Genomic DNA, 25,460 nt, shown 5'->3' with positions numbered 1-25,460 from the left:
AGGCCAACAGCACCACAGACAGTGTTAACAGGAGAATGGTACAGGGAAAGGACTGTTCTCCTCTATTCAGTACCTGTGAGACAACCTCTAGACACTGGATCCAGTTTTGGGCTTCTTTGGTACCGGAAAGACACCCATCATCTGGAATGGTCTCAGTGAGGAGCACTTGCCCTGTGAGAAGCAGCTGAGGGACTGGGACTTGTTCAGCCTGGAGAAGAAATAGCTTTGGGGAGAACATAGCAGAGCAGCCTGCCTGTACCCCCCTTTGAGGGGGTTTGAGAGAGGATGGAGCCAGAGTGTCATTGTGGTACATGGTGGGAGTATGACAGAACAGGCAAAATTTGACACAAAGGAAGTTCACTCCTTCCTTATAAAAAAATATGAAATAATTTCTTGAAACATGCAGAAAAAATACAGAATTAAAATTTTATTGCAAGTGGCAGTCAGCTCAACAGTAAATATTATTCAAAATGGACTATTTTGCAAATGAACAGATGGTAATTAGGCTGATTGAATAAATATATGAATATTTTTGTTATCTCTGATGACAGAGAAAAATCTGCATCTCTTCAATTGAAAAACTTTAGGATTTCACACACAGAGTAAGATGCTGACTGCTGTTTTGCTACGACCATGCCTGGAGCAGCCTTGGTTCAAAAGTATCATAGTTAGTAGCTGCAAACCCACAGCATTGGAAGACAGACTTATCATTTTCACTGGCTGCACACAAGGACAGAAGCGTTCTTAAGATTCTTGAAAGAAGAAAGAATTAGGGAAAAATGTCTAAATGAGCTTAGCACTGCAAACTTTTCTCATCTGCCCTCAAAGCATTTGGCCACTGTGGCCATACCCTTCACAAGTCTACTCTGTGGGTATCAGTTGGCTCCTGCCTCACTCTCTTCTCTGTACTCTCTCTCAGCTCCTTCACCTGTCTCTAGCACCAACCTCCTTTAGAAATATCACACAGCAGTCCCCTCATTTCTGCTGTGTGTAAAAGGCCAAAATAAGCAAAAAGATTCTGCACCCCTCCCGAAACCTCTCTCTGTATGGTTTTTCACCAGCTCCTGGACAGATTTCCTACCTTTTCCAGGTGCTTTAGAGCACCGAAGTGAAAACTATATCTCCCAGAGGGGCTGGAACAAGACCAAATTTGCTGCTGGCAGCCAAATAACACCATCTCCTCCTGCTTGAGGTGGTTTTCTGCAGCAATCTTTCTATCCCTACTACCAGTCACTGAGGAAGTTAAGCTTTAACTTAGTGTCTTTTTTTCTGACCAGACATGGAATGCAGCTGTCACAGCAATTTGCATGGATTTTCATACACAAGCAACACTTAGAATACCAAATCAAAGCAGGGGTTCCAAAGCTTCTCACGGGACAGAGTTCTCTAATCACACGCCAGATGCCCATAAACTCAACTGACTCAGTATTTAAAAAGACTCACCCCAATCTGTCATTCCATGGTCAGAAGTCAAAATAAATGCAGTCTTTCCATCATTTCCATAGAAACTGTCAATCAGTGAAGCAATTTCTTTCACACCCTCATCAACTTGTTTAATATTCTCCTGGTATTCCCTTGAAAAAATAGGAAAAAAAGGTTACATTCCAGGCGGTGCTCACACTTGGTATAAAGCAACTTATCCATGGCCATAAAGCCCAGTCCTTTGAGTACAGACAGCTTTTAACCTCAAATGAACATCAAGCTAACAAAAGGCTTCCTAGATGTAAAATCTCTCCTCCTCTGAGTCTTACTGAGACATTAAATCATTGCAGCACAGTTTGAAGATTACTGAAACCACAGTTTCAAATGGATTTATATTTCAAATCAGACCTGTCCTTGACATAAGACTATTATTTTACTATTCACAGCTGCCAGGCAAGTTAAGCAGAATGCCAAAACTAAGGAATTTTAGAAAACTCAAACACCTTAAACGCTAAGTTGCAAAAATTACTTTAAGCTGGTAACTAAATAACAAAGAAAGATCTCACCAGGCAGTCAGTCTTTTGAGATGATTCATAGATCAGGACAGACCCTAGTTTTCTGTAATAGAAGCTAAATAAAAAATTTGTATATTTTTAGAAAAAGTGACTGACCATGATTGACTTTCAGACAACTAATTTCCTATCTGTTGCTAAAGCCAGTTTTAAAACCCTGTCTTAAAAAAATCATAATAAATGAGCATTAAACACACAGCAAGTATGAACTTTAAAATGATGTAGGAAATCAGAGAATTTTAAAAGTATGCAAGGATCAAGAGAAAAACAGAAAATCCTGCAAAGCAGGATGTAAAGAAATTAAAAGAAAGTTCTCAAATAACGCACTTCAAGATGAATTGGTCTCGAGAACTGTTAATCTAAACTCTTCTCTTTTTTCAAGTGTAATAAAAAAAGCCAAAACATAATGCTGGAATTTGCCATTATTGCTGAGCATGCTGCTGTCTATAAACTCGATACACTTCAGCAAGGGGGGGGTATCTGAAAACTGTATCAATTTTATATTTAAAACTATATTTCCTACATATTCTCTAGATTATGTGTTGGCTGTAACTAAGAAAATTGCTAAAAATCAGACTTGAATACAGATGTATAACCTGACATATTGTAGAGAGCAAAAATCTGTCATTTGTATAGATGGGGCCTTAAAAAACAAAATAACCCCAAAAGTTCAGAATGTAGGTGATCATGGTGACATATATGACCCCCAACACTACAAATTTTGTTTCTGCCTTGATAATTTGCACTGCTAAAAAAGTTACTATATGCATTTAAAACTAGTAAGAAAGGTATACTTAATATCTCAATTACCTTGAGTTTGGCCGATGGGCATGTCCATTGGTGTCTATGCCTAGCAAATGCAGGAACAGAACCACTTTATCCTCATTCAGTGCAGAGAACAATGTTTGATTGCTTCTGGAAGAATTAAAGAAGCTCTGTATGGAATAAGCCATTAATATATTAATCTGAGCAAAATGGAAGAAGATAAGCATCTTACTAGAACTAAAACACTGCTGTTTCCATGTCAAAATACTATTAGTTATTAGAGTTTTAAAAGAGGAAAAATAATGACTTCCCAATTTACAGCTTGGAGGACAACTACTATCTGTAAGGTCAGTCCAAATTTTCAGCTTATCTAAGACGAATGTTGTCTTAGATGTCAATGTCTTACACTGAAGTGTTCTTTTCTTCTTTGTGGGGCTTTTTTTTTTGTTGTTTTTTTTATTTGTTGGTTTGTTTTGGTTTTTACAGGGTTTTTTTTTGAGTTTGCATAGGCAAAAATACATCACCCCTTCTTTGCATCCTGTAAAAACAAATTGATGAACCATTCCTGAATGCCACTTACAGCTCACATTTCTATTGATTTATTGAATTTAAATCGGAAGCAAAAGTCTCAAATATTCTTGCTTTGGAAGCAGGTTCTGCAGGACTGAGATACCAAGCTACAACTTGTTTGCAGTAACTAAATAAAAACAGAACAAAACATGACATACTTTGCAAATACATGAACTACAGAACATACATCTGCCTTGCACATGTCCTACTTAAGCATCCCTGAGGCAGATGCCAGGGGAGAATTTTCCCCTTGGACTGAATGAGTCTTGACACAGCTATTCTATGTTAGACCAGCCACACTGCAGCAATGCAAAATGCAGGCAGACAGCTATTCCAGCATCAGCTCCTTAGAAACAGCACTGCCCAAGGAAACAAAGTTGGGTAGGGTCTTAGTTCAAAAAAGCATCTAGAGAACCTTGCAGTACACTGACATTAGTGAAAGTGTCTTTGAACTTTATGCAGGAGTCCAGGGAAAATGCTGGTAGAGGCAGGGAAGCATTTCTGCCACCGAGGGACAGGGCAGTCCACCACACAGCTGTGATAGTGATGGAGCTCTTAGAATCTAAAGCTCATACCTTGTATAAACAAAAGTAAGTGTACCCAGAGGAAGACCAAAGTGGCAGCAAGGATTTCACAGTGAGCTGTGCCATGGCACTATGCAATTCCGCTTTTCTAACTCCCTGAGTACACACAAGCCGCATGGACTAATATTTGCATGCTCTCAGCTTTAACTCTTGTCCAAACAAAATCATGACCAAAGTCCAGAGATATCTTAAATAAAGATACAAGAACAAAATCCGATTACATTAAATAGCAATATAATTATTTTCAAGGAGATTTTCATTTCCCACAGAGATCTGTCCACCTGCATGTATTTGACCACAGACTCAAGAAGCTTTCCAGAGCACACCGTAATTTGCAGGACACAATAAAACTGCTTCCTTAATTTTAATTAAATAAAAGGACATCAAAACAAAGCATAACAAAACAGACAAACAGGAAAACTCAAAAAATTAAAATGCAGATCAATATTAGAAGGCATATGTTTTTCTATCACAGAATGATTAAGCAAAAGAAATAATTCAGAGGAAGGGAAGGCCTGAGCTTCTCCTCTCCCACCAGACAAGTCCCCATGATACACCAAAAGCATCCCACTTTGCCCGTCCCAGCCACCTCATAAGTCAGAGCAGCAGCAACCAGAAAAGTTGCCCAAATTCTGGCCAATTAAAAACAAGAAGACAAAAAGAAGATGAGTGCAACCCAAGATGTGACATCTTTCCCAGAACAAACAGCAAACTTTATCCCATGAAAGTTGAACAAAAATGGTTTACTGAAAAAAATTCCCAAAAACAACAGGAAGCTCACCACAAGGATTGATGGCTGATAAAGGTGGTGAGTTGGCAAGCAGGTACCAAACACTAAGGGCAAAAATCACTTCACCTTCCTCTGGATATCGCTGAACTGTTTGTTCAGAAGTATTCTTCTATCTCCTTATAACCTGTTAAAGGCCTCTTCTTCTTGGTACTCAGTGATCACAAAACTTGAGTCCTACCTCTACTCAACATTAGCTTCCAACCCATCACTCTATTTTAACTATCTTCCTGGCCCACTATTTTTTATTCTTGCTTCCCTCTTATTTCCTCTATTCAGTAATATTTCCTCCACTGTATATGTATATGAATCTCACCAAGAAGTTTCAGGGAAAGCAGAAAACAAGTAGGAGACTGAGAGCACTCAGTTTTTCCAGTCTCAGGAAGAGCAGCTAAGGAGAGGTCCCATTGCTGTATTCTACCATATGCCCTGAGGGTGAAGGCAACCTCAATCCCTTGATTGAGCCAGATTGATCAGAGGGCCTCAGAGATTACACAGGGGGGAAACTCACAATTTGGAATGTGAAAAATTGCAGTAAGACACAGAGACTCTTAAAAATTATTTGGTAAACCATAACTATAGCCAGATATTGGAACAGCTGCTTAAAAAGGCTTGCCCTTGGAGATGCTCAAAACTTGACTGGGCAAGGTGTGAGCACGTTGCTCTAACTGAACCTCCCTCATGAAGAGAGCTGGACTCAAGACAACTACAGCTTCCTTTCACCTTTCTTTTTAAATGATTCTGGCAACTCTTGTTTGATTTTCATGCAACTAACAACAAAATAATGCACTGGCTATAACTGATATGCAACTTAGTGAGATGAACATAGAACACAAAGTTCTCCATTAAAACATTTTCAGCAAGCTGTGAACTTAATTATAATGTAATACTAAGTAAACTACTACAACAGAATTTCAGTTATAACTATGTGAAATCTTGATCTAACCAACTCCCTCCTCTGGTGGGAGAAAGCAAAGAAGAAATAAAGACTACTTAAAAAGTCTAACAAATTATTCAGAGACATCTGAACAAAATATGAACTTTAAAATGTTAAACATCTAAGTAATTGGGGACTTTGTGTTCCCTCAAACAGTGTCTTCCATGGAAGCATGATTCTTTAGTAAAGCTGATAAACTGTTGCTGACTGCATGTACTAGAGAGACCAAACAAACTTTTTTCCTTTCACAAAGCTCCTTAATCTAGGACAAGTTAATTTAATTGGCTGCTTAAAGCCATGCACACTGATTTGTGCTGATGGGACAGTTTAAATAGTTATGCCAGTTTTCAGATATAAAACAAAAGTACAAAGGCAGGACAAACATATATGCCAGGTTTAGATCCCTTGAGCATAATCATGCACAAGACACTAACACATTTTAAATGAATCATAAAACCATTGTACTGCTAATTAGAGTAGAGCTATCTGTATTGAAATCCGCTGGCACAAATCAACATCCAGTCACAGCACTGTCTGCAGAGCTTCAAAGTTTAACATAATTCAGCTCTGGACTCCATCCACCACCCTGCACAGAAGGGACAGTCTGAAGGTTTGGGTGGCCTTTCTCCAGCAGAAAGCAGACAAAGGAAGAATGGAATACTGTGTTCAAAATGAGAAAAGAATAAAGGAAAAAAAGCACAATTTTTGGCCATCTGTATCTACATGTCCTTTTCAGTGAGAAGACATTAACTGAACATCATATCCTTTGATCATAATAAATTGTGGTCAGGCCATTACTAGAACTCATCTCCAAGACTGAGTTCCTGGAATTTTAAATTTTTTACCCTAAAAATAAAAAGAGTTGACTCTTCCAAAACTATTTTCCACTAAATATTTTCAAAAATCAGAAATGCATCAATAAGCTCTTTTTTTCCCATTAGCTAATCTAGACTCCCAGTATTTTGCTCCTTCTTTCTTAGCACAGACTCAAACTATGCTTTAGGTAAAAGTTATTTTACTGAGAATCATTGAGCCACGTTACAGTGATTAAACTCCACTCAATTATTTTGCCGGCTTCTTAAAAAAAAAACAAAAACAAAAATACAAACACACCAAAAGAAGCCCCAAACAAGCCTAAAACCAGAAAGAAACCCAAGTCCATCAACTCCATGCCCATCTGGATCCAAACCACTCCCAATTTATTACTGCACATTAATATTGCTGAATTTTCACACTGCTATAGATAAAAAACCCACACAGTCTAGTCCATGGTGTATTTTCTGTCTCAAGAAAGGGTTATGATCACCCTGTATCACAAGGGGACAGGAAAAGAACTATTAAGTGTCATACATTTGTCTTCTACTCACGGTTTAAGCACAGATACAAATAAAAAATAGTTAAGAGTTTACCATCTCCTAATGGTAAGCTACTGTTAGTTAGCATTTTTAAAGAGAACAAGCAATTTCAGAGTGCCAGCACTAGCAGCCCATACATGAGTTAGCCATTCTTCATTTTATCCCCATCATTTTTTTGGGGCAGAGGAAGTGGCCCCAAACAAGTGGCCCTCACAATGCTTGGGACCTGTGGACTGCAGAGTAGAGAGGAAGTACATTTGGTATCTTTTGTTTCCTAACAAGGCAGAAACCAGGGACCACATTGGCCAACATACGAGTTAAACAATATATTGTTAAATACTTGAGATAAAACATAAAAGGAGGAAAAAAAAAAGAGTAGGCAAAGCAGAATTTAGATTCCAGCATACTGTCATTCCTGCTTACACATAATCTCACTAGCACAGCTGAAAGTTGTTTGAGCTATAACAGCAGAGTGACCTTGGTTTCAGTAAGCCTCAAGTTTCACACTCCTGAAGCAATTGTTGATGTGCAGTTGAAGAGATGATTAATGGAATGCATGGCTTATGCCACTCAATCAAGTCCTATCCATCCGCAGCATGGAATTTAGATGGGCAAAATAAGTCTTAAAAATAATAGTGCTGGCTCCAAGGAAAAAGTAATCAGTAATGACATATATATTTTAAACATATCATTATAGCTTGAAAGGATAAATGCCATTACGTGTTCTGAAGCAAAAGAAAGGTAGTACCACCCTCATATACTTGTGCAGCTCCAAATGACAGCAGGGTGCAACTTTATGACAACAGCTATTCAAGTGTAACTGACAGCCTAATTTGATTTGTATTATTCATATGCATTACAACACACAACATGGCACAAGTGCACATTCAGGGCGATGATGGCACTTAGAAAAAACATCTTTTCACCTGCAAACTCAGAAAATCACTTCCTTTGAAAATTAGCAAACTAAAATGAACTTTTCCACCCTTTGTCACTGTTTAAAGCAGAACCACCTTTCATTTCCTAAATAGATGATGATTTGGTTTATTAATTTATTTTATTTTTTGTTTGATTTGATTTATGCTGGTTAGCTATACTAATGCATACAGCCCAGAGATCTTGTGAAAAAAAGTTTTAAGTCTGAAACTCCATTAACATTGTTATAAGATCCACAAAGTAACTCACTTAATTGCTTCAATGATACAGATATTTATACAGCAAAGCCCACTACCTGCATTTTTTAAAATACAGAACAAGTGAGGTAGCATGGAATAACATAAATACAGGAATTAAGGAATAATCTGGAATCATGTGCCTTGGAGTATTAACACGGTGAGAGTGTCACAGAAAACAACAGTCATGAACCAGCACTGACCCAAGTCAGCTGAGCAGAGCACCACATCAACAAATTCTGCAGCTCCGGGTCCTAAGCTGCCTCCACCTCACCCTGTCCCCCCAAACAAACTATGCCTGCTCTGGCAGCCACAGCATAGTGTGAAGCACAGCAGAAAATTAGAAGCCAGCTACATCTATCAGGAAAAGCCACACAGCTTAACAAAAAATAAATCCATAATATTGCTTATTTTGCCTTCATAATGAAGACATATCATTTCTATCATGCTGCAACAGCTGTTATAAAATCCTTAACTAATTACATTCAAGATCTTAAAGGGTCTATAGTACTCCAAGATGGGTTTTACATTATAGGCAAACAAAACACAGCCAAGAATGTTTTTACAGGGTACTTTTATTAGTGTTAATTTTTAATTAGCATTGAATGACAAATACTTCCTTTAAGCATCTATTATACTTCTCATGAAAGTTGACTCAAGAAATTTTTACTTATGACCCCAAGTGATAGGCCTTTCAAAACTTTCCTACTTTCTAGATCTATGATAAAAGTGTTAACAGGTTCTGTGATAAAGTTAACAGGTAACCGTGCTTTTTATAAACAGGTAGTATTAAAACATTCTCTGCTTACCTTAACATGATCAAAAACCCATATGTCAAGCTTGGCTGCATCTTCTGCTCCAAAGTCTTCACTTTCTGCTGCATAACAAAATGTATAAACATGATCTCCAGTAGCACCTGCAAAAACAATATAGATGGCATACGAGATACAAGATTTTTTTCCTTTCTCATAGTCAAAAATACTTTTATGCACAGGAGTAGAAACCTACCAAAAATTATGATCCTGAAAGAAGTCAAAGAAATTTTATCCTTATTTTAAACTTTTCCATAATTAATCCTTTTCGGAAGCCTGGATAGCATTTTGCCTCATTAGCTTATCAGCACCTCAGAGGAATGAGGAACAATGCTATCCAGTATGCTCAGGCAAGGAAATAAAATGTGGAAAAGCAGATAGGAGAAAACCAAATCCCAGTTTAAGCAAATTAAACAGAATTTGGTTTTGAAACAAAGAATTTCATGGAGAAACTTCTAACCAGGGAAGATATATATTCATAGTCTCATTTGAACACGTGTTTTGGGGACAGGCTGTTTAAGAAAAATATGTTCAGCTTTTGGTGGTTCAACTGAATCATACAAGATAATGCCTTATCCATGAGGTGTCTTCCACAGGAAAACATATCACATATAACAAAGGCATCAGGAGAGTTAGCGTATTTCATTTCCAGCTACCAAAAGCTCAGTGGACAACTCCAGGGAGACAATATTCAAAGTCTGTATCTTTAAATGAAGCATCCAAAACAGAAAAGGGAGAACTACTCGACTATGTTCAGTCACAAAGTACAACACAAGGGCCACTGATGTGCAAACACAGCATCTGGACAAGGCAACTCCATGCTCTACTCACTGTCAAGGGAGCAAAGCAGAGAAGGGGTGGGGGGAAGACAAAGACTGGCAAAAAATTAAACTTCAGAAGTCCTGAACAGATTTGAAGCTAGGTGAAGTTTAATTAAACAATTCCATCAATGGCAGAGCTATTACAGCTCAGGGGTGCCATTCATACTATGACTATATAAACTCCCAGAGGGGAAATGTTCTTCAATCAGCTGATGACCAGAGAGAATCTATCTGATCTGCTGTATGTCACAATTACCTAATGCAGTTGTGTAAGCTTCCAGGCGTGTGAATGAACTAACATCCCAGGATAGGGCAGCTGCTTAACCAAGATTATGTGGAAATCCACACAGGGGGATGCAGGTATTTCAGGGCAGGAAGATGAAAGCTGGCACAGATTTTCTCATGCAGCTCTCCCCTGCACCTCTGGAGATGTTACTACTACTTATAACACAGAACACTCACTGCAGTTCTCAGTCTAAAAGAAAAGGAAGAAAACACTGACAGGCATTAAAAGTGAATGCAGGAATTCCAACTGGTGGATAAATTAGTTCAAAAGAGGAAATAAGTCCTGTCCATCACTGCCAGGATGACTGATAGTCTAAGAGGATAGAATGCTGTAGTGTTTTTCCACAGTGTCACAGCAAACCTGAGAAGCCCTTCTTTGAGAAGTGCCACCAAGAAAGCCAAATGACAGCACAGAGTTTGCAGACAAACAGAGGAACACATCTACACACATCTACCACTTACCCATTTCTCATTTCTACCAAAACAAAACAATCCACCCAACCCTGCACTGCTATAAAGAGAAATAGTGGCAAAATGAAGTCATACCAGGACAGTTTTGAAAGTGCCTGAATGGCTTATAAAATAATAGTTTCTTTGCTTTTTTTTTCTTTTTTTTTTAGTAAGAACTTCTACTATGCAAAATGTTAGAAAGTATTGTCTGAGGGGCAGGCAACAGTATGCCAACACTTTTTTTTAAGTCTGGGAATGAGGAAGCAAAGATGGGATAGAGAAGTAGAAGAAAGCCAGGGATTAAAGCATCTTTTAGTAGGACAGAGCTCTGCTGGGTTTGATGATACCATTACACTATGGAAAATAACTGGCGGTGCCAGAAACTCCAAAACAAGATACCACCTATTGCTTTTGCTCTCTTCTCTGTCGCTATATCTCACACTCAACATTAATATTTGAATATTAGGATCAGGGATGAAGTTATCACCCTCTTACAATAAGATTTAGGTCCTGCAGAAAGTGAATGTCTCGCTCTGCTAGTGGGGCAGGTTGTGCCTCTGACAAGCCTGCCATGGGTCAGAGTCCACAGCATCAGGAGAATTTGCCAGCAAATTTTGCAGGCAAAAAAAGAATGAATACACAAAGACAGTCAGACACTGAGCAGGACAGAGTGTGGCCATCAGAGAGCTGTCATCAAACACAGCCATGTGAGGGATATGAGAAATTCTGCATTGTTTAACAATAAGGAACTAAACCAGAAGATGGAGAGGTCTGTCTGTCCCGAATAATGCTGGCAATGGTTTGTCCCAGATGTTCCCATGATCTTGAGTATCATACTCAAGGTAAAACAATGACCTTAGCCTTTCTGGAAGCTTCCAAAAAAGAGAAGGGGAACCCATGAAACAAAGGGCAATCTGGATGCAACAAATTAGCATCTACTTCCCCTTAGAGAAGCAACAGTCTCAGCTCCTTTTTCAGCATGACATTGTAATATACTCCAACCCAGACCACTGATAGAACAGTACAGGGCTGGACTTTTCAGGTCAAACCTCAAATCCTGGCAAGCCTAGAAGAGAAACTCAAAGTTTTAAGGAAACAAAATAAGTATTTTCAAACCCTGTTATTTTTAGAACATTTCAAGGTTATAATCTAAAAACATCATAGAAAATAAGGTTAAAATTAGCACAGTGAATTTGTATATCTTAAGTGAGCTTAACTATTAGAAACAAATATCTTTTAACCCTGCTCAAGATACAAAGGTACTTCAGACATTTTCTCAGACTGAAATACTAATCACACAGCCATTAAAACTTTGCCAAATTTAGATTTCATGTATACTATTTTGATATTTTAAAAAAATCTGTGAGCATTTTTTTTACTTCCTTATAGAATTCTCAACCATTTTCTTGAAATATATATTTAATTGCAAGAAAAGTACCTAGAGAAAATAGACAATGACAGGAAATAAAGGATTTTTCTATCCTTCCTAAAAAGCAGTAGGTGTCATACAGTCTTTATGCATCATCCAATGCAAGTGGTGAAACAGTAAAATTTGGAACATACTGGCATGATAAAATATCCACAAGAAGAGTCCTGTGGCCTCACTAATTTGCAATATGAAAAGAAAGGGGCACTTAGCTCAATTTCTCTCTATCTCCTTCTTGGCTTTTTTTGTAAAAGATAAAGAGCAAACACTTGATTCCTTTGCCTTCCATACTATAAAACTTGGCCATGTGCAAAGAAAGGGAACTATCTTTTTCTAAAGGAAATTAATCTATCTTCCTATTGTGAGAAATCATGATTCATGTTCTGACACAGCATGTACTTCTTGGATACATTAAACTTTGCCAACTTTAGGGGATTTTCTTCCCCCCTGCAAAAAGAGGCTGCATTGTTGATACCACTCAGAACAAGCCATATAGAGAGTATTATCCTTGCACATCTCTTCAGATAACATCAAAGCTGTTCACAAGTCCTCTGCTTATCATCTTACTCAAACAAAACCAGTAGAAGGACAGGGCTCTGGGAAATTCTTGAATTCCCCAAATATTTTCCCAAGAACATATCCCTAAAAAGACAAATAATCTGTGCAAAGGCAACTACCTTTCCCCTCTCCCCACCACCATCACACTATTTCCAAATACAAGCTGTAATCTGAGGTCATGGGAAATTATCAGGAGATATTTTTACAGCTCAACATAAATTTATGAGGCTTAAGCAAAGAGCAGAAAAGAGGGGCGTGGGGGGGAATGTCAGGATGTGAGGGGGAAGAGACAGGAGTTCAGAAAAAGTTCACGAATCATCATGAGAAATATGATGTATATTTTCTCTAAACAAATATTACATTCCACTCCTATCCTGCCTATCCCATTTTTCTTATTATTTGTCAATACCAATGCCTAGAACAGAACAGCAGCACATGGCCCTCAGCTTGCCCCCTTTTCACTTGAGTCTGTTTATTCTGAGATTATGTGAAAGGGTGTATATGTACTCATTCTTCCAAGAAAACAACAATATTAAACTTGGAGGACCTTTAAACGTTTGAAGCATTGCTCAGTAATCTCTGCAAGCTCAAACACCAGCTGCACTGGGCTGACAAGACTTTAATACACTGCACAGCACAGGCAAAAGACCTCAGCTTCAGGAATAGTATTGGGAAGTTCTTGCTTGCATACAGTTCTTCCCTTTACATATTAATGTTCTCAGTAGAAGCAGAATAACCCACAATAAGCTACTTCTTCAGCTCCGACACCGGAAAAGCATGGCTGCAGTTCTATCTCCCAGCTCACTGGAAGCTGCAGGCTTGAAGAAAAATCTCAGCTGCAGGCTTGCAAAACAAGAGTTTTAAACCCCGCCAAAGGAAAAAATACTATGTCCTTATAACTAAAGCTGTGTTCTTTTAGTGTACTCACAAAATTACTCACTTTAATTTACTTAAATAAAGAGTAATAAGTAGTGATAGCCTCATCAAAAGCCTGCTTCTTTTCCTCCATCCATCTTAATTTCACAAACTAGAAATCAAGTATACAGAAATACACAAACTGAAAACTGAAAACTGCTAAATGTCTATATTTTACTACCTGATAACTGTGTGGTAAAGATTCATAAAATTAAGTCTTACCTTTTGCAAACATTGGCAAAATATCTGGGCTTCCCCAGCTCCAGGTATATTTACTTTCATTGAAAACAGAGTCAAATTCCACTGGATTCTCCTTCCATCCTGTTAAACAAACACACCTGCATTTAAATGGCATTGCCAGAAGATCTCATTGACTGTTAAAATTGATAACCCATGCAAAATAGTGTGGGTTTTTTTACAAGTTTCCCCTACATTATTTCACAATGAAGTCAAATTTGATTTTAATTCCATTTAAACATCTATTACAATTACTCCCCCATTCATTATGAAGTGAGCTGAAACCCCAGGTCAATCTCATTATGCAGAGTTTCAAACAAGCAAAGCACACAGCCAGTTTGCCTTCTAAACAGCTAACACTTCCCTGAATTCTGCATCTCCTATTGCTTGAACTCAGTTTTTGGCATTTCAAGCAATAAGATACACACTTATATACTTCCAGAAGTGTTGTACTTCCTTACAATTTTTGTTTACATGAAAAGACACTTGACAGAAATATGGAGTTTCTCTTAACTAGGTATCCCTGCCAATCCTGCATTTGTAGTGATTGTCAGAAGGAAGAACCTTTTCATCAGGAACCAGATCAAGTAATTCCTCTCACCTCCCCCATCCAAAGCCAACATACATGACTAGTTCTCAGGCCTGGAAGCCTGGGGGAAGGCAGAGGAGCACACATAAGACCAAGTCAGTAATGCAAAGGGTTGTTCCACATAAATAAGCCCCAAATACTCAGTAAAAGCTCTGGACAAAACATGGGCTTGAGGCTTTTACTTCATTTTGCTCCTGATTCTCCAATTCAAGCTATCAGTGGTTCAGCTGAGACACTGCAGTTCATTTCTTGTTTGCAACATCTACTTAGCCATATCCTAGTGCATTCCAAATGATAATTGAAAACTCTGCTACATGAAGAGGTGAGGCCATAAGATACTTCTGCTTTTAGGTTCAGGCTGCTAAATTCAACCATATTAAAAATATTAATTTATGTAAGCTATTTTCCTAGCTATCAATGTTAGGAGTGGAAAATCCATCCAAAATTACTATTTTCCATATAATCTTGGCTTATAAACTACAATACAGGTATTTATCAATAATCATCCAGAAACCCAGCACATCACTGAAACACTGTACTTTGGAGGACAACATTCAAAGCTTTAGGACCAGCCTACCTTTAGCAACTGCACTGACATCTTCATAAAATCCAGCAATAAGTGCAACGTGCCCTGGCCTTGATTCTGTTGGGACCCGGGTGTGAGAGATTCCCCAGCTGCCATTATTCTCTAGAATACCCCTGAAAAAAGGATTCAAGGCCTTTAACGTTCATGACTTGTCAAAGTACAACAAATTGCAGATAAAAAGAGTGACAGGTAGATGTGAGGCAGGAAATGCAAAGAAAGCCCCAAACCCAGAATAAAACAGATTTTCACTACCACCTGCTGTGCAGTAAAACAAGCAGAACATTAACCTGCAAGTAGTTCTATATTGCAACACCACACAGAGAACATTACTATTGTGGCCCATCAGCACTGCAAACAGATGAGTTCAGCTGGTGTTCTAATACACTTAAAATTAACATACTATTTTTTTTCCTGCTGCTTTCCTCTTTAGCTTTTTTCCCCCCAACAGACTGTTTCTGCCTGGTGTTATTCTTCTTTGTTCTTTCCATTTAGCCTGAAAGTGTCTAGTTCAATCTTATCTTACTCTTTAAATACACTCAATTATAATTAGCTCTTGTAACCATGTCTGCCTTTATCTGTGCTGAATCTTGGAAGCAACATTACAGGAATTTGAACCCCACATAAATCTAAGGTGCAAATAATCTTGGCAACAAGAAGAAAATTTAAGTAAACCTTTCATCTTTTGCAATTACACTGAAGTGAAGGAGAATGCATTCTCACCACATGCACAGAAACACATCAAGTGTCTAGGGTTTATGCACATACAGCAAATAGTTACAGATAAAAAGCAAAGAAAACAGAGGAAAAAGCCCAAGCCTAAGAAACAGCCTCATAAATTATTCTCATCTGCTGAAGATCTGAACAGCTGGAGCCTGTCAGGAAGCAAGAGGTGAGTGTTATCATACACTGTTTTCTTGTCTCCATCTTCTGGAAGAACAGAAAGATTCACTGCTCACTGTCAGAGCATGGGAAAAAGGAAAATACAACAGGATATATATTTTACTGATTTTTAGGAAAAAACAGCAGAATCTTCTGAAAAAAATCAAAGTAGTTTTTAACAGTCAAGTTACCAGGAAATTAAAATTTTGTTGTTCATGATATAAGCTACCAAATTTGCTATGTTTATGTGTTTTAGTCCAAGTAAATTCCAAGTTTGTACCTTTAAACATCCTAAAATTTCAGGCTTCACTCTAAGCTTGCAGCATTCACCATTTGTTTGTTGGGGTTTTTTTTAAGCTCATCTTAGACCTCACATCCTCAGACTTACTTGAAAGCTCACAGAACTACCTGGAATAGCCCAAATACTACAGAGAGGAACATAAAGGTATATAGAGACATAGCTCTCTATGTTATTCCTACTCTCATCTCAGCTAGGAGATGATGCAAGCTGTACTGAAAAAAGTAATTAGAAAAAAGGATTTATTTATTAGTCAAAGTGGTTTCCTATTTTTCTCACTACAGACTGATCAAGATGTATTTTACTAACATTCATGAAGGATTTAAAACAAAAATAAAACACTTGCAGCTCTCATCAGACTTACATTGTAACAACAGGTAGAAAATTGATTTAATTAGAATTTTCTTTTGATTGCATTGGAAAGTAATTTTTACCTTTGCTTGTCAACAACAGGATGACTTCAGGATCTGAAATCAACAATAACACATACCAGGCAGAAAAAAATGACATATAAATTTGTCATTTACCTACTCAAAATTCATTTAGATACTTTGAATGACTTCAATGCCTTTTACTCAGAAGAACCAGTGAAAAAAATTTATTTCCATGACAGCAGAAACATTAGCTACCCAGAATAATAATGGTAAGTATTAATATGATATAGTAATATGGCTGAAACATGACAGGCAAGGAAGAAAACATCTTCCCTGAAATCACCATTGCAGCAATTCAGATCACTTACAGGCCCTCACAGCTATGAAAACACTGCTGAAAACCAGATTTTTCATGAATAGTGTGGAAGACTAGGTACTTGGCATACATGTATTATCCAACAATCTGCTTCAAGCCTAATGGATATTTATTTTTAATTCCATGTACCTACTAAAACTTTCTTTTAATAGCACATTGCTACAAGAATGGCTCTTGCTCATTTAAAGACAATCTTTCCTCATTAACAATGCAGTAGTTCCCAAGGTACTCCACTTGGATAAGACTAATAATCTGGCTGTTATGTTGCCCGCTACTATAAAGTGGGTAAGGGACTGAATACTTGGAACTTAAGAATGAACTTGCAAAAAAGTAAAATTTATATTAAATTGCATATACCTTGAGTTAGTAGTATTGAAAAAGGAATGTTCAGACAGCAACAACTTGGCAGAATAAAAAAGGAAACACTTCCAGAAACCAACACATGATCTTGTCAGCCTGTTTACAAAGTTAACTTATGCAAGTTGTATAGCTCAAAGGTTCAGGGACAAAATTCTGAACCTGTTGCTTCGAAATTGTGGCAGCTCGTATAATAGATCTGAAGATATGCTCTGGGCTGCCTGATCCTCCATATTTCAAAAGGCACAGCATGCTGCATGTTTTCTTCTTTTTATCATCTCTCACATATACACACTCACACACATATGTACTTCTATGCAGAATGAGAGATGAGAGAAATACAGATGGCACTTCACACCTCTGCTGGCATTTTCTCCCACTCAGCAACCCACCAGCATCTTTGCTTGTCACAAGGCAGTTCTTCCCCTCCATTCACCCATGTACTTGCAGCACCAGTGACAATGCTTGACTTCTACAGATTTTGAAATAGAAAGTCCCTAACTCCACTATCATGGTCAAGCAGAGAAAGCAAAAGTCACAATTTTGCAGCAGTAGACAAGCTAGTGCATAGTTTAACTTTTTTCTATATAGGCATGATAATGCTGAGTGGCTAAAACTTAAAACTTAATATCACTTAGTAAAAAAAAATACCCATTATAACTTTTTCCTGGCCACTACTCACACCTGCTCCTAGTGATGGGGCCATTACAGCATTCAGACCCTGATGGTGTCGGTTGGTGGTCCAAAAGACCAACAGTTTTACTGCTAAGAAAAGAAACCTCTCTGGGGTAAGTGTGTAGTCCACTGCTAGAAGACAACAAGGTAAACTCACACTGATGTAGCAGACACCTGCCAGTGGCAGACAGCACCTTACAAAAACAGTAACAGCAGCAGAAGTAGGTACGAGTAAGCCTATATGGGCTGGCAAGCATTGTAGCAAGGACTCCTCACATTTCTGTACTACTTTTGCAGCAGTGGACTGCAAAAGCCCTAAGAGCTTCAGATGACTGATTATTTAGATTTGCTCTGATATTCAAGCCTGACCAATTCTATGATCACACAAAAGTCTTATTTAATGCCATCTTTAGGAAATTAATTGTCTTATGCTCAAATAATTACCTTGACATAAGGAGACAGGGAAAGTCTCCCTGTCTGTTAACGAAAATTAGTTCTAAGCACAAAAGGATATGACTTTAAACACCTTTTTAGCAGGATTACTTTTTCACAGCCTTAAACTAAATCATTCCTTTAAGCAATTAGACACACACTGTAGAGAGTACAAGGGAGGCAGCAGGGTCATGCACACAGGAAGGGTGGAATGAAGAGGAAGTGGCAGCCTGCTGTTAGATCTATTCAGGGCATCTCTTTTAATCACTCCTTAAAAAGTTTTGTCAGTAGCTTAGAATTAGAAGACAAGCACATTAATATACTACTACTCTTAAACTGAGCATCCAGGAAGCAGTTTAAATTAGTGACTGCCAGGCTTCAGAATTAATACCATGCTGATGTGAACGGAGGAAGTTCACTCCCCTCTCAGTTACTGGCTATCTGTAGAGTTCAGGGGACAATATGGACTCAATTTACACTGTCCCAGTTTTAGTAGCTTTCCTGACAAGGGACACCAACCCAAGCTCATACATTTCTGCACAGTGTAACTCTGCAAAGTTGGTTACTTCGAGGGCAGAAGGAAGGCAGTACTCAAGCCACCACAATTGCTGTTCTTTTCTTCTCAACATTGCATAGAGCTGAATCCAGAAGCAAAACCTTGTAGGTCAGTATAGTTTTGGGCTTACCGCAGGTAAGGTGCCCGAGGTGTGCCATTGCTGTCCAATTCATACAGAGAATCTGCTCGCAGACCATCAGCAACAAAAAGCACAAGACGCTTTGCCGGAGGTGGCAGTGGAGTCTGCTGAGGAGTCATTCCATGGACGAGGGGAGAGCTGAAGTAGATGTCAAAAATGGAGACCAAGAACACACAATGCACAAGGAGCCCCGCAAGAATGAAGACTGGTATTCCCATGGCAGCAGCCGGCTGGCAAAGGACAACACTAAGAGAGAGTGAGAAAAATAAAGTTAGGCAGATGAGACTTATGAGAATCAATATTTATTTCATTTGTTATGGAATGGGAGCAAGAACCACCGACATCCCCAGAATCCATAATCAATTCCGGCTTCCAACAAGTTTTTTTTCCCCAGAAGTCCTGGTCAGAGTCACTGCATGACTAATTCAGACTTTCAATAACCATTATGTCTCAGCAACTCATCTCTGGTGTTCAGGAGTTTGTTAGATGGCTTCAAAAGACCACTGAATCAAGCCAGTTTGTTTTGTGTTACATCTGTGACAGAAGACTCAGAAAATGCAATCTCTCCAGGAACATACTACCCTCTACTGGCTGGTTGCACGACAGAGTTGAAGTCTGCTCAGGCAAACGCAAGCCAGACAGCTAAGAGAAAACCATCCTATAATAAACATCCATCCATCCTGCTTTTTTTCCTCCAAGTTTGCCACCAATCTGGGCTCATTATATTCTGCCTAGAAACCAAAACCTTCTTTTAAAAGAAGAAAGATCCTGTGCTGAGCACAGAATGCTATTCCTCTTCTAAAACAAGTAGCAAAAACACAATAGCTGAAGAATTATGTTTCAGGAATTATTATATTCCTGTTTTGAGTGTTTTTTTCCCTCCCTGTCATCCTCTGATGTCAAGTTAGAGATACAAATATGCTTAATAATAGGTACACTGGAAAATGTCCATGTTTGCCAAGCGTGCTGTGGGGTTCGTGCAATACCTCCTAAGTAAATATGTAATTATTTAAGTAAAGTAGGAAGTAAATATGAATATTGGCTGAGGGAAGTGTAGGACCATAGCCTGAATGAGGCTCTGTTCTGACAAAGGACTATTAGTGCTGTCCAAGCTGCTTAGTTATTTAAATATTAACTAATTATCCACTAGCCAAACATCACCTCCATTCACCAATTAAGAAACAGATGCTCTTAACAGCCTAGAAGGTTCAGACTACCTATTTAAATACACATCTCTCTCTAAAAGAAACAGTTTGTTTAAGAATCTAGTTAGAGCTTCTAAATGACAATATATCTTTTAAGTTTATCTTGTTACTTTCAGAATTCCAGTAGCTGAACAGACACAGGCAGCCACCATATGGTAAATCTACCACTCTTAGCAAATAAGGATAAAAGGCTTCACTACCACACAACCTTAGCTCTGATCAAAACTCTGAAAGATGTTTTTTTAAAACAAAAACTTAAAAGACCAGGAAAACCAGAGAAAAAAAAAGAAACACAAACAAAAACAAAAAAAAAGGATTTAAAAGATAATACACAATATTACTTACTAACCCAAAGAAAATTCAGATCTGCACGCAACTTAAACATAACTTCCAATTCCACCCATTTTCTTTACTGAAACACAGATGCAACAACTCCAACTCTAATCTGAAACATTACTATAGCAATGTCTCATTTGAGATATTTGGAGAGAAAATTAAATAAAAAATTGAGATAAGAAAATACTCAAACACTTCAAAGAGACATGTAGTAGTCACATTAAAACGAACAAAAACTTTTAGTTAATCAGGAACTTACATGCTTTTATGTCTACAAGTGAGATTCCAAGAGGTTTGGAATATCTGTAAATATCAGTTTATTTTTTTATTTTTAAGTATTCAGAGTTCCTGCATAAATTTAAATATATGAAATCACAATCACAGAAATATCACTAAGTTCATTGCCAGAGCTCATTTTATTCAATCAGTTTTATTTTCCACAGGGCTTTTTCTTTTGAGGCAGTTGTACTTGGTAAGAGAATATGAACTACTCACGCCTTAAACTGATGAGACGAAACACCCTACTAAAGAAAGCTGTTACTTCTACTTGTTGCATGTTCCCAGTGCTACAATTCTATAGCTTAACATATTCTATGTTCTTCTAATTTAAGTATTAGTAACCTAATCTGTCTTCTGCACTAGCTAATTCTCTTTGCTTTAAACTCTCCCCAGGCCTCAGTCTTTGCAAACAGAAAATAAGAGTTCAATCAACACAACTCAAATGTAATGCTTAGACTATAATATCTATAGAATTAGTGAGAAAAGAAAAAAAGAAGGGGATACTTTCTTTTGCAAGCACAGTTTGACTACATTATATGAAACTATTTATCTGGGCCCAACATATCCTGGTCAACACTATCACATGATTTCCAGACAGGCAGCTCCTAAAGCACCTGCTCCTGCCATATCCCTCACAGTCATTCCTTCTGCCTCTACCTTAGCTTACACTGCTCCTTGAATGCAGGACTTTGTGTGTCATGACTGAGACACAACATTGTGAAAAATATTCTGTCCTCAAGCTTACAAATACTTCCCCACAGGTGCAGAGGCTTTGGAAAGCTCCTGATTGCACTCAGTTGAATGCAAATTTCTCTACAGAGCCTGGTGCTCGACTGTTCAAGACAGCTCGAAAGGCATGGAAACAATAAGGATAACAATTTCAATAACAATGTCTTCCTCACAAGGAAAAAATAACCAGGATAAAAGGAAAAATTGGATTAAGCACTAGCTTATAAGAAAAAGCAAAAGGCACAGCCTGTTGAGAGAAGAAAAATAGAAATGTAGTAAGCATACACACTTTTGAGGACGAGAAGCCATATCTAAGTATTTATGACTAGTGCCAAAACATCTCTGCCCTCAGGTGCCAGGCCATCCAAAATGTGGATAAACAAACTGTCACTTGAAAATACATCTTATATCTTTCTGTCAAGAAAACTTGAGCCAAAGATATCTCAATATTTTTGTGTCCTGTGATATTTTCTCAGGCAATCCCTTAGTGCAATACCTTCCACAGTCCTTGTTTTCACAGGACAAAACATCAGCTTTGCTCAAAATCTGACTCCATTACTCTACTTTCTTCTGTTAAGTCATTGCCTGCCACACCGAGAGGAAGGAAAGACACTGAGTCTTGTAGATAAGAAAAGCATGTTGCAACCTATTTGCTACATGTCATTTCTTACTGCCCACCCAAACACATCACTTGTTACAACAGAATCCTAATACAGTTCAGACAGCCAAATCACCTCCTCTGTAGACTCAGTCCAACTAGTAAGCTATATATTAGACTCCAATTTATTCCTTTCTTTCTACATTTTCCCCCTTCTGTCACCATCTCCTAAACGATACAGAGCCAATAATGATACTGTTCAATCCCCCATATGCCAGACCTTAAACTATTCCAATAAAGTATTTTTATTCAAACAATTTGGAGTCAAAATCACAAAGCTGGTGTAGACTCTTAAACAACGACCCTTTTCAGATCTTTAACAGGAAAGTACTAAAGACCCACTAAGCTACTCACTGCCTGTTAAATGCAAGTTGTTCACACGGAGCAAGTAGAAAACGAGCAGTGCCAAGGTGATGCAGGGGGCTCCACGGGACTTCAGACCTTCTCACTTCTTTGGATGTTGTACTCAAGTAGAGAAGAGAGTGAGAAGATGCACGGGTGAGATCGATCTGAGAGACAGCAAGGCAGAACCAGCAGACACCTTCCCTAAAGTCTAGGAGATTAAAGAAAGAAAAGCAAAAGCAGCAAGGACCTTCTGAGTGCAATTAATTACTTTTCCAGAATAAAGTGATACACGCAGATTAGAGAAGGGTTTTTTGGTGGTTCTCTCCCCTCACTCTGAATTCTCAGGGAGAAAGTTAAGCTCCCAGCTGGTGGCAAAAGGGATGAAGAGACCCTTTCTTTCTTTGTATTCATACCTATCAAAACAATACCAAAAAAATCCTGCTATTAGCCACAAGTTCCTCTCCAGCAGCCACATCAGTGCAAAGACTAAAACACCCAGACTGTGATGGTGGCAGGGGAGCAAGACAGTTGCAATGAGCCATCCAAGCCCAACCCTTCTTCACATGAGCTTTTCCCTGTTTTAAGTTCATCTGTAATTTGTTCACAAGACTGTTTTTTTCCAAACCTTTTTTTTTATGCCATAGAAGCTACATCCACAGCACCAGGCTGGATCAGGTCCCTCAACAATTAACAGGAAGGCTGACATAATTAAATGCAACACTCATTTTCCCCAAGTAATCTACATCTAAGTTGCATTGCCTCTGAAGTTATAATCTCACAGCATTATTTATAAAGCAAAGAAAACCATATTTGTACTGCAACACAAAATAGTTCTTCATACCAAATGTAATATTTCCTTTTTATATTTTTCTTTCTCTGAATATGCAATAAAACATACACAAAATACTGCATGGAATATGCTCCATTGGCAGGAATATTTTCTTAAGGACAATGAAGTGTCAAAACAAGGAGCCCAAGGTGTGATAAGTTAGAAAAGACTCTTTGTTCATCAAGACAGAAAGGAGAAGCCTTGTGTAGATAACAGAAAATCAAAGGAGAAGCCTTGTGTAAGATAACAGAAAACCAAAGGAGAAGCCTTGTGTAGATAACAGAAAACCGCCAGACAGAAACTAGTTAGTATGTTGATTACTTAAGCTGGTTGTGTAATTAGAACTTAGGTGCATATGGAAAAGACCATTACAGGGCCGTGGACTTTCACCAAGGAAGAAGAGAGGAGCCTTCGTCAAACGACCACCAGAGTGTGGAAGACGACCCCCTAGCAACAGAGGGCGCAAGCGCAGAGTACACCCAGAGATACCGCGGCCCCGGAGAAAAAGAGTATAAAAAGACTGCGGGAAGGGGGAAACGGGGTGAGCTGTAGGCGGAGCAGGGACTCCCCGGCTGCACCCAGCGCTGTTTGCTTGCCATCGCTTGCTGTAATCAATAAATTTCTAATTGACCCTCGAAAGGCTGAACAAATTATTCGCCTCTATTTATAACACAAGGTACATTAGTCATTTCTTTTAGAGGGACCATGCTTCACTAATACCATCAAATCTGTTGATTAAAATGAAGAAAATCCATTGGAAATGCATTTTCAATAAGCATCAATGGCTTTATCTTTATAGAAAAAATAGACAAGAATGTCTGCTGTGCTTCTGGCTAATATTTTTAAATTAAACAGTGTTGTGTATTTTGCAATTTAACTGTCAAAGTTGTGACTGTAAAATTTGTCTACACATTAAAAAAATGATCCTTAGGGCAGAAGAGCAAATGGAAGTTGGGTGGTCTGACAGTACTTTTCATGATATGGCAGCTCTACAACATCTAAGGGGGTGTTAGCAGTCCCTACCCAATTCTTTTACTAATTTAGATTTTTGAAGAGCTACACTAGTCAGGAAATGCACTCAAGTCATTTCTGCTATCACAGCCCACACCTATTGATGGCACAAGGCTGTAGTTTATACAAGAGATGTACCAGCCAATTCTGAGTAACTCTCATATCTTCACCCACTACTTAAACATAGGAGACCCCAAATCCTCATCTTGACTTCATCACGTATGAAGGGCAAAAATGATAATTTTTCATTTTCTTTCTCTACTGAAGTATAGCATACTCTGCCAGACAATGAAACTGCAACTACAATATTTCCACTTGCTCTGGCACTGAAGCGGCTTTTGTAATTCAAACCATCTGTTTAAAATTATTTTATGTTCAACATCTTCATTGAGCATTTTAAGGATTATAATAACAAATGACAACTGTTTTAAATTTTAAATGTGGTTCAGTAAAGCACATCCAAACCTGAGGCAAAGAGCTAAAAGAATACTTAATTTTCTTTTTAACATCACTTGATAATTACTCTGCCTGCCTAGAAAAGTCTCTTTTGCCAGAATTTTTCAGGGAGAAATTTCACTATGGCCTGCAAAGCATCAATGAAACATCAAGTGTTCCAATACTTGAACACACTGCAAATCAGTCACCCCAGTGTCAGCCTATGCAATTTTTTCTCAATTATCTTTAAACACGGGAAACTGTAGCCACAAGTTTCCCAGGGTAAAAAACCCTACTTGAGAACAACACTGACAACGGGATAGCAGCAATAAAGAGAACAAGAGCACTTCATTAAGAAACAATTACTGTTTTGAGGCATGAAAGAGAAAAAAAGACCACTACCCTTTGGTACCACTTGTTAGCCAAGTGGAACCAAAATATGGAGTAGAAATTTAGCATTACATTCACTCAGGATGCATGCAGCTAAAAATTCAGAATTCACCAAAAACAAAACCCAACAACAACAAGAAACCCTGAGTGATCTTGCTGTGGATTATTTCACTGGGTAACAACATTTGGAGGACCTATGCCTGGTCTCAGGAGGTATCTGCAAATCCTCTTGCATATGTCTTGATTTCTAAGTCATTCAGCAATACTCTACCAGCAAGTCTTCTTCAAACATTGCTGTGATATTGTATGGTTTT

The 25,460-nt window shown here is 38.2% G+C and overlaps 1 protein-coding gene across 1 annotated transcript in view; it reads right to left on the bottom strand.

The window, feature by feature from the left end:
- The window catches only part of PIGN (phosphatidylinositol glycan anchor biosynthesis class N), an 86,149-nt gene extending 66,974 nt beyond the window's left edge, over positions 1 to 19,175 (bottom strand). Inside the window, exons 1-6 of the mRNA XM_053984037.1 lie at positions 18,921 to 19,175; positions 14,835 to 14,956; positions 13,654 to 13,752; positions 8,974 to 9,080; positions 2,805 to 2,929; positions 1,444 to 1,574 (exon numbers count right to left, since the gene is read on the bottom strand). Coding sequence (XP_053840012.1) covers positions 1,444 to 1,574; positions 2,805 to 2,929; positions 8,974 to 9,080; positions 13,654 to 13,752; positions 14,835 to 14,956; positions 18,921 to 19,147 — 811 coding nt within the window. The 5' untranslated portion in view covers positions 19,148 to 19,175. The remainder of the gene's footprint in view (positions 1 to 1,443; positions 1,575 to 2,804; positions 2,930 to 8,973; positions 9,081 to 13,653; positions 13,753 to 14,834; positions 14,957 to 18,920) is intronic.
- Positions 19,176 to 25,460: the final 6,285 nt, after the last annotated feature.

The sequence above is a fragment of the Vidua macroura genome, chromosome 1 (genome assembly GCF_024509145.1).
Source record: "Vidua macroura isolate BioBank_ID:100142 chromosome 1, ASM2450914v1, whole genome shotgun sequence".
NCBI lineage: Eukaryota > Metazoa > Chordata > Aves > Passeriformes > Viduidae > Vidua > Vidua macroura.
This window is presented reverse-complemented; position numbering and strand designations above follow the sequence as displayed.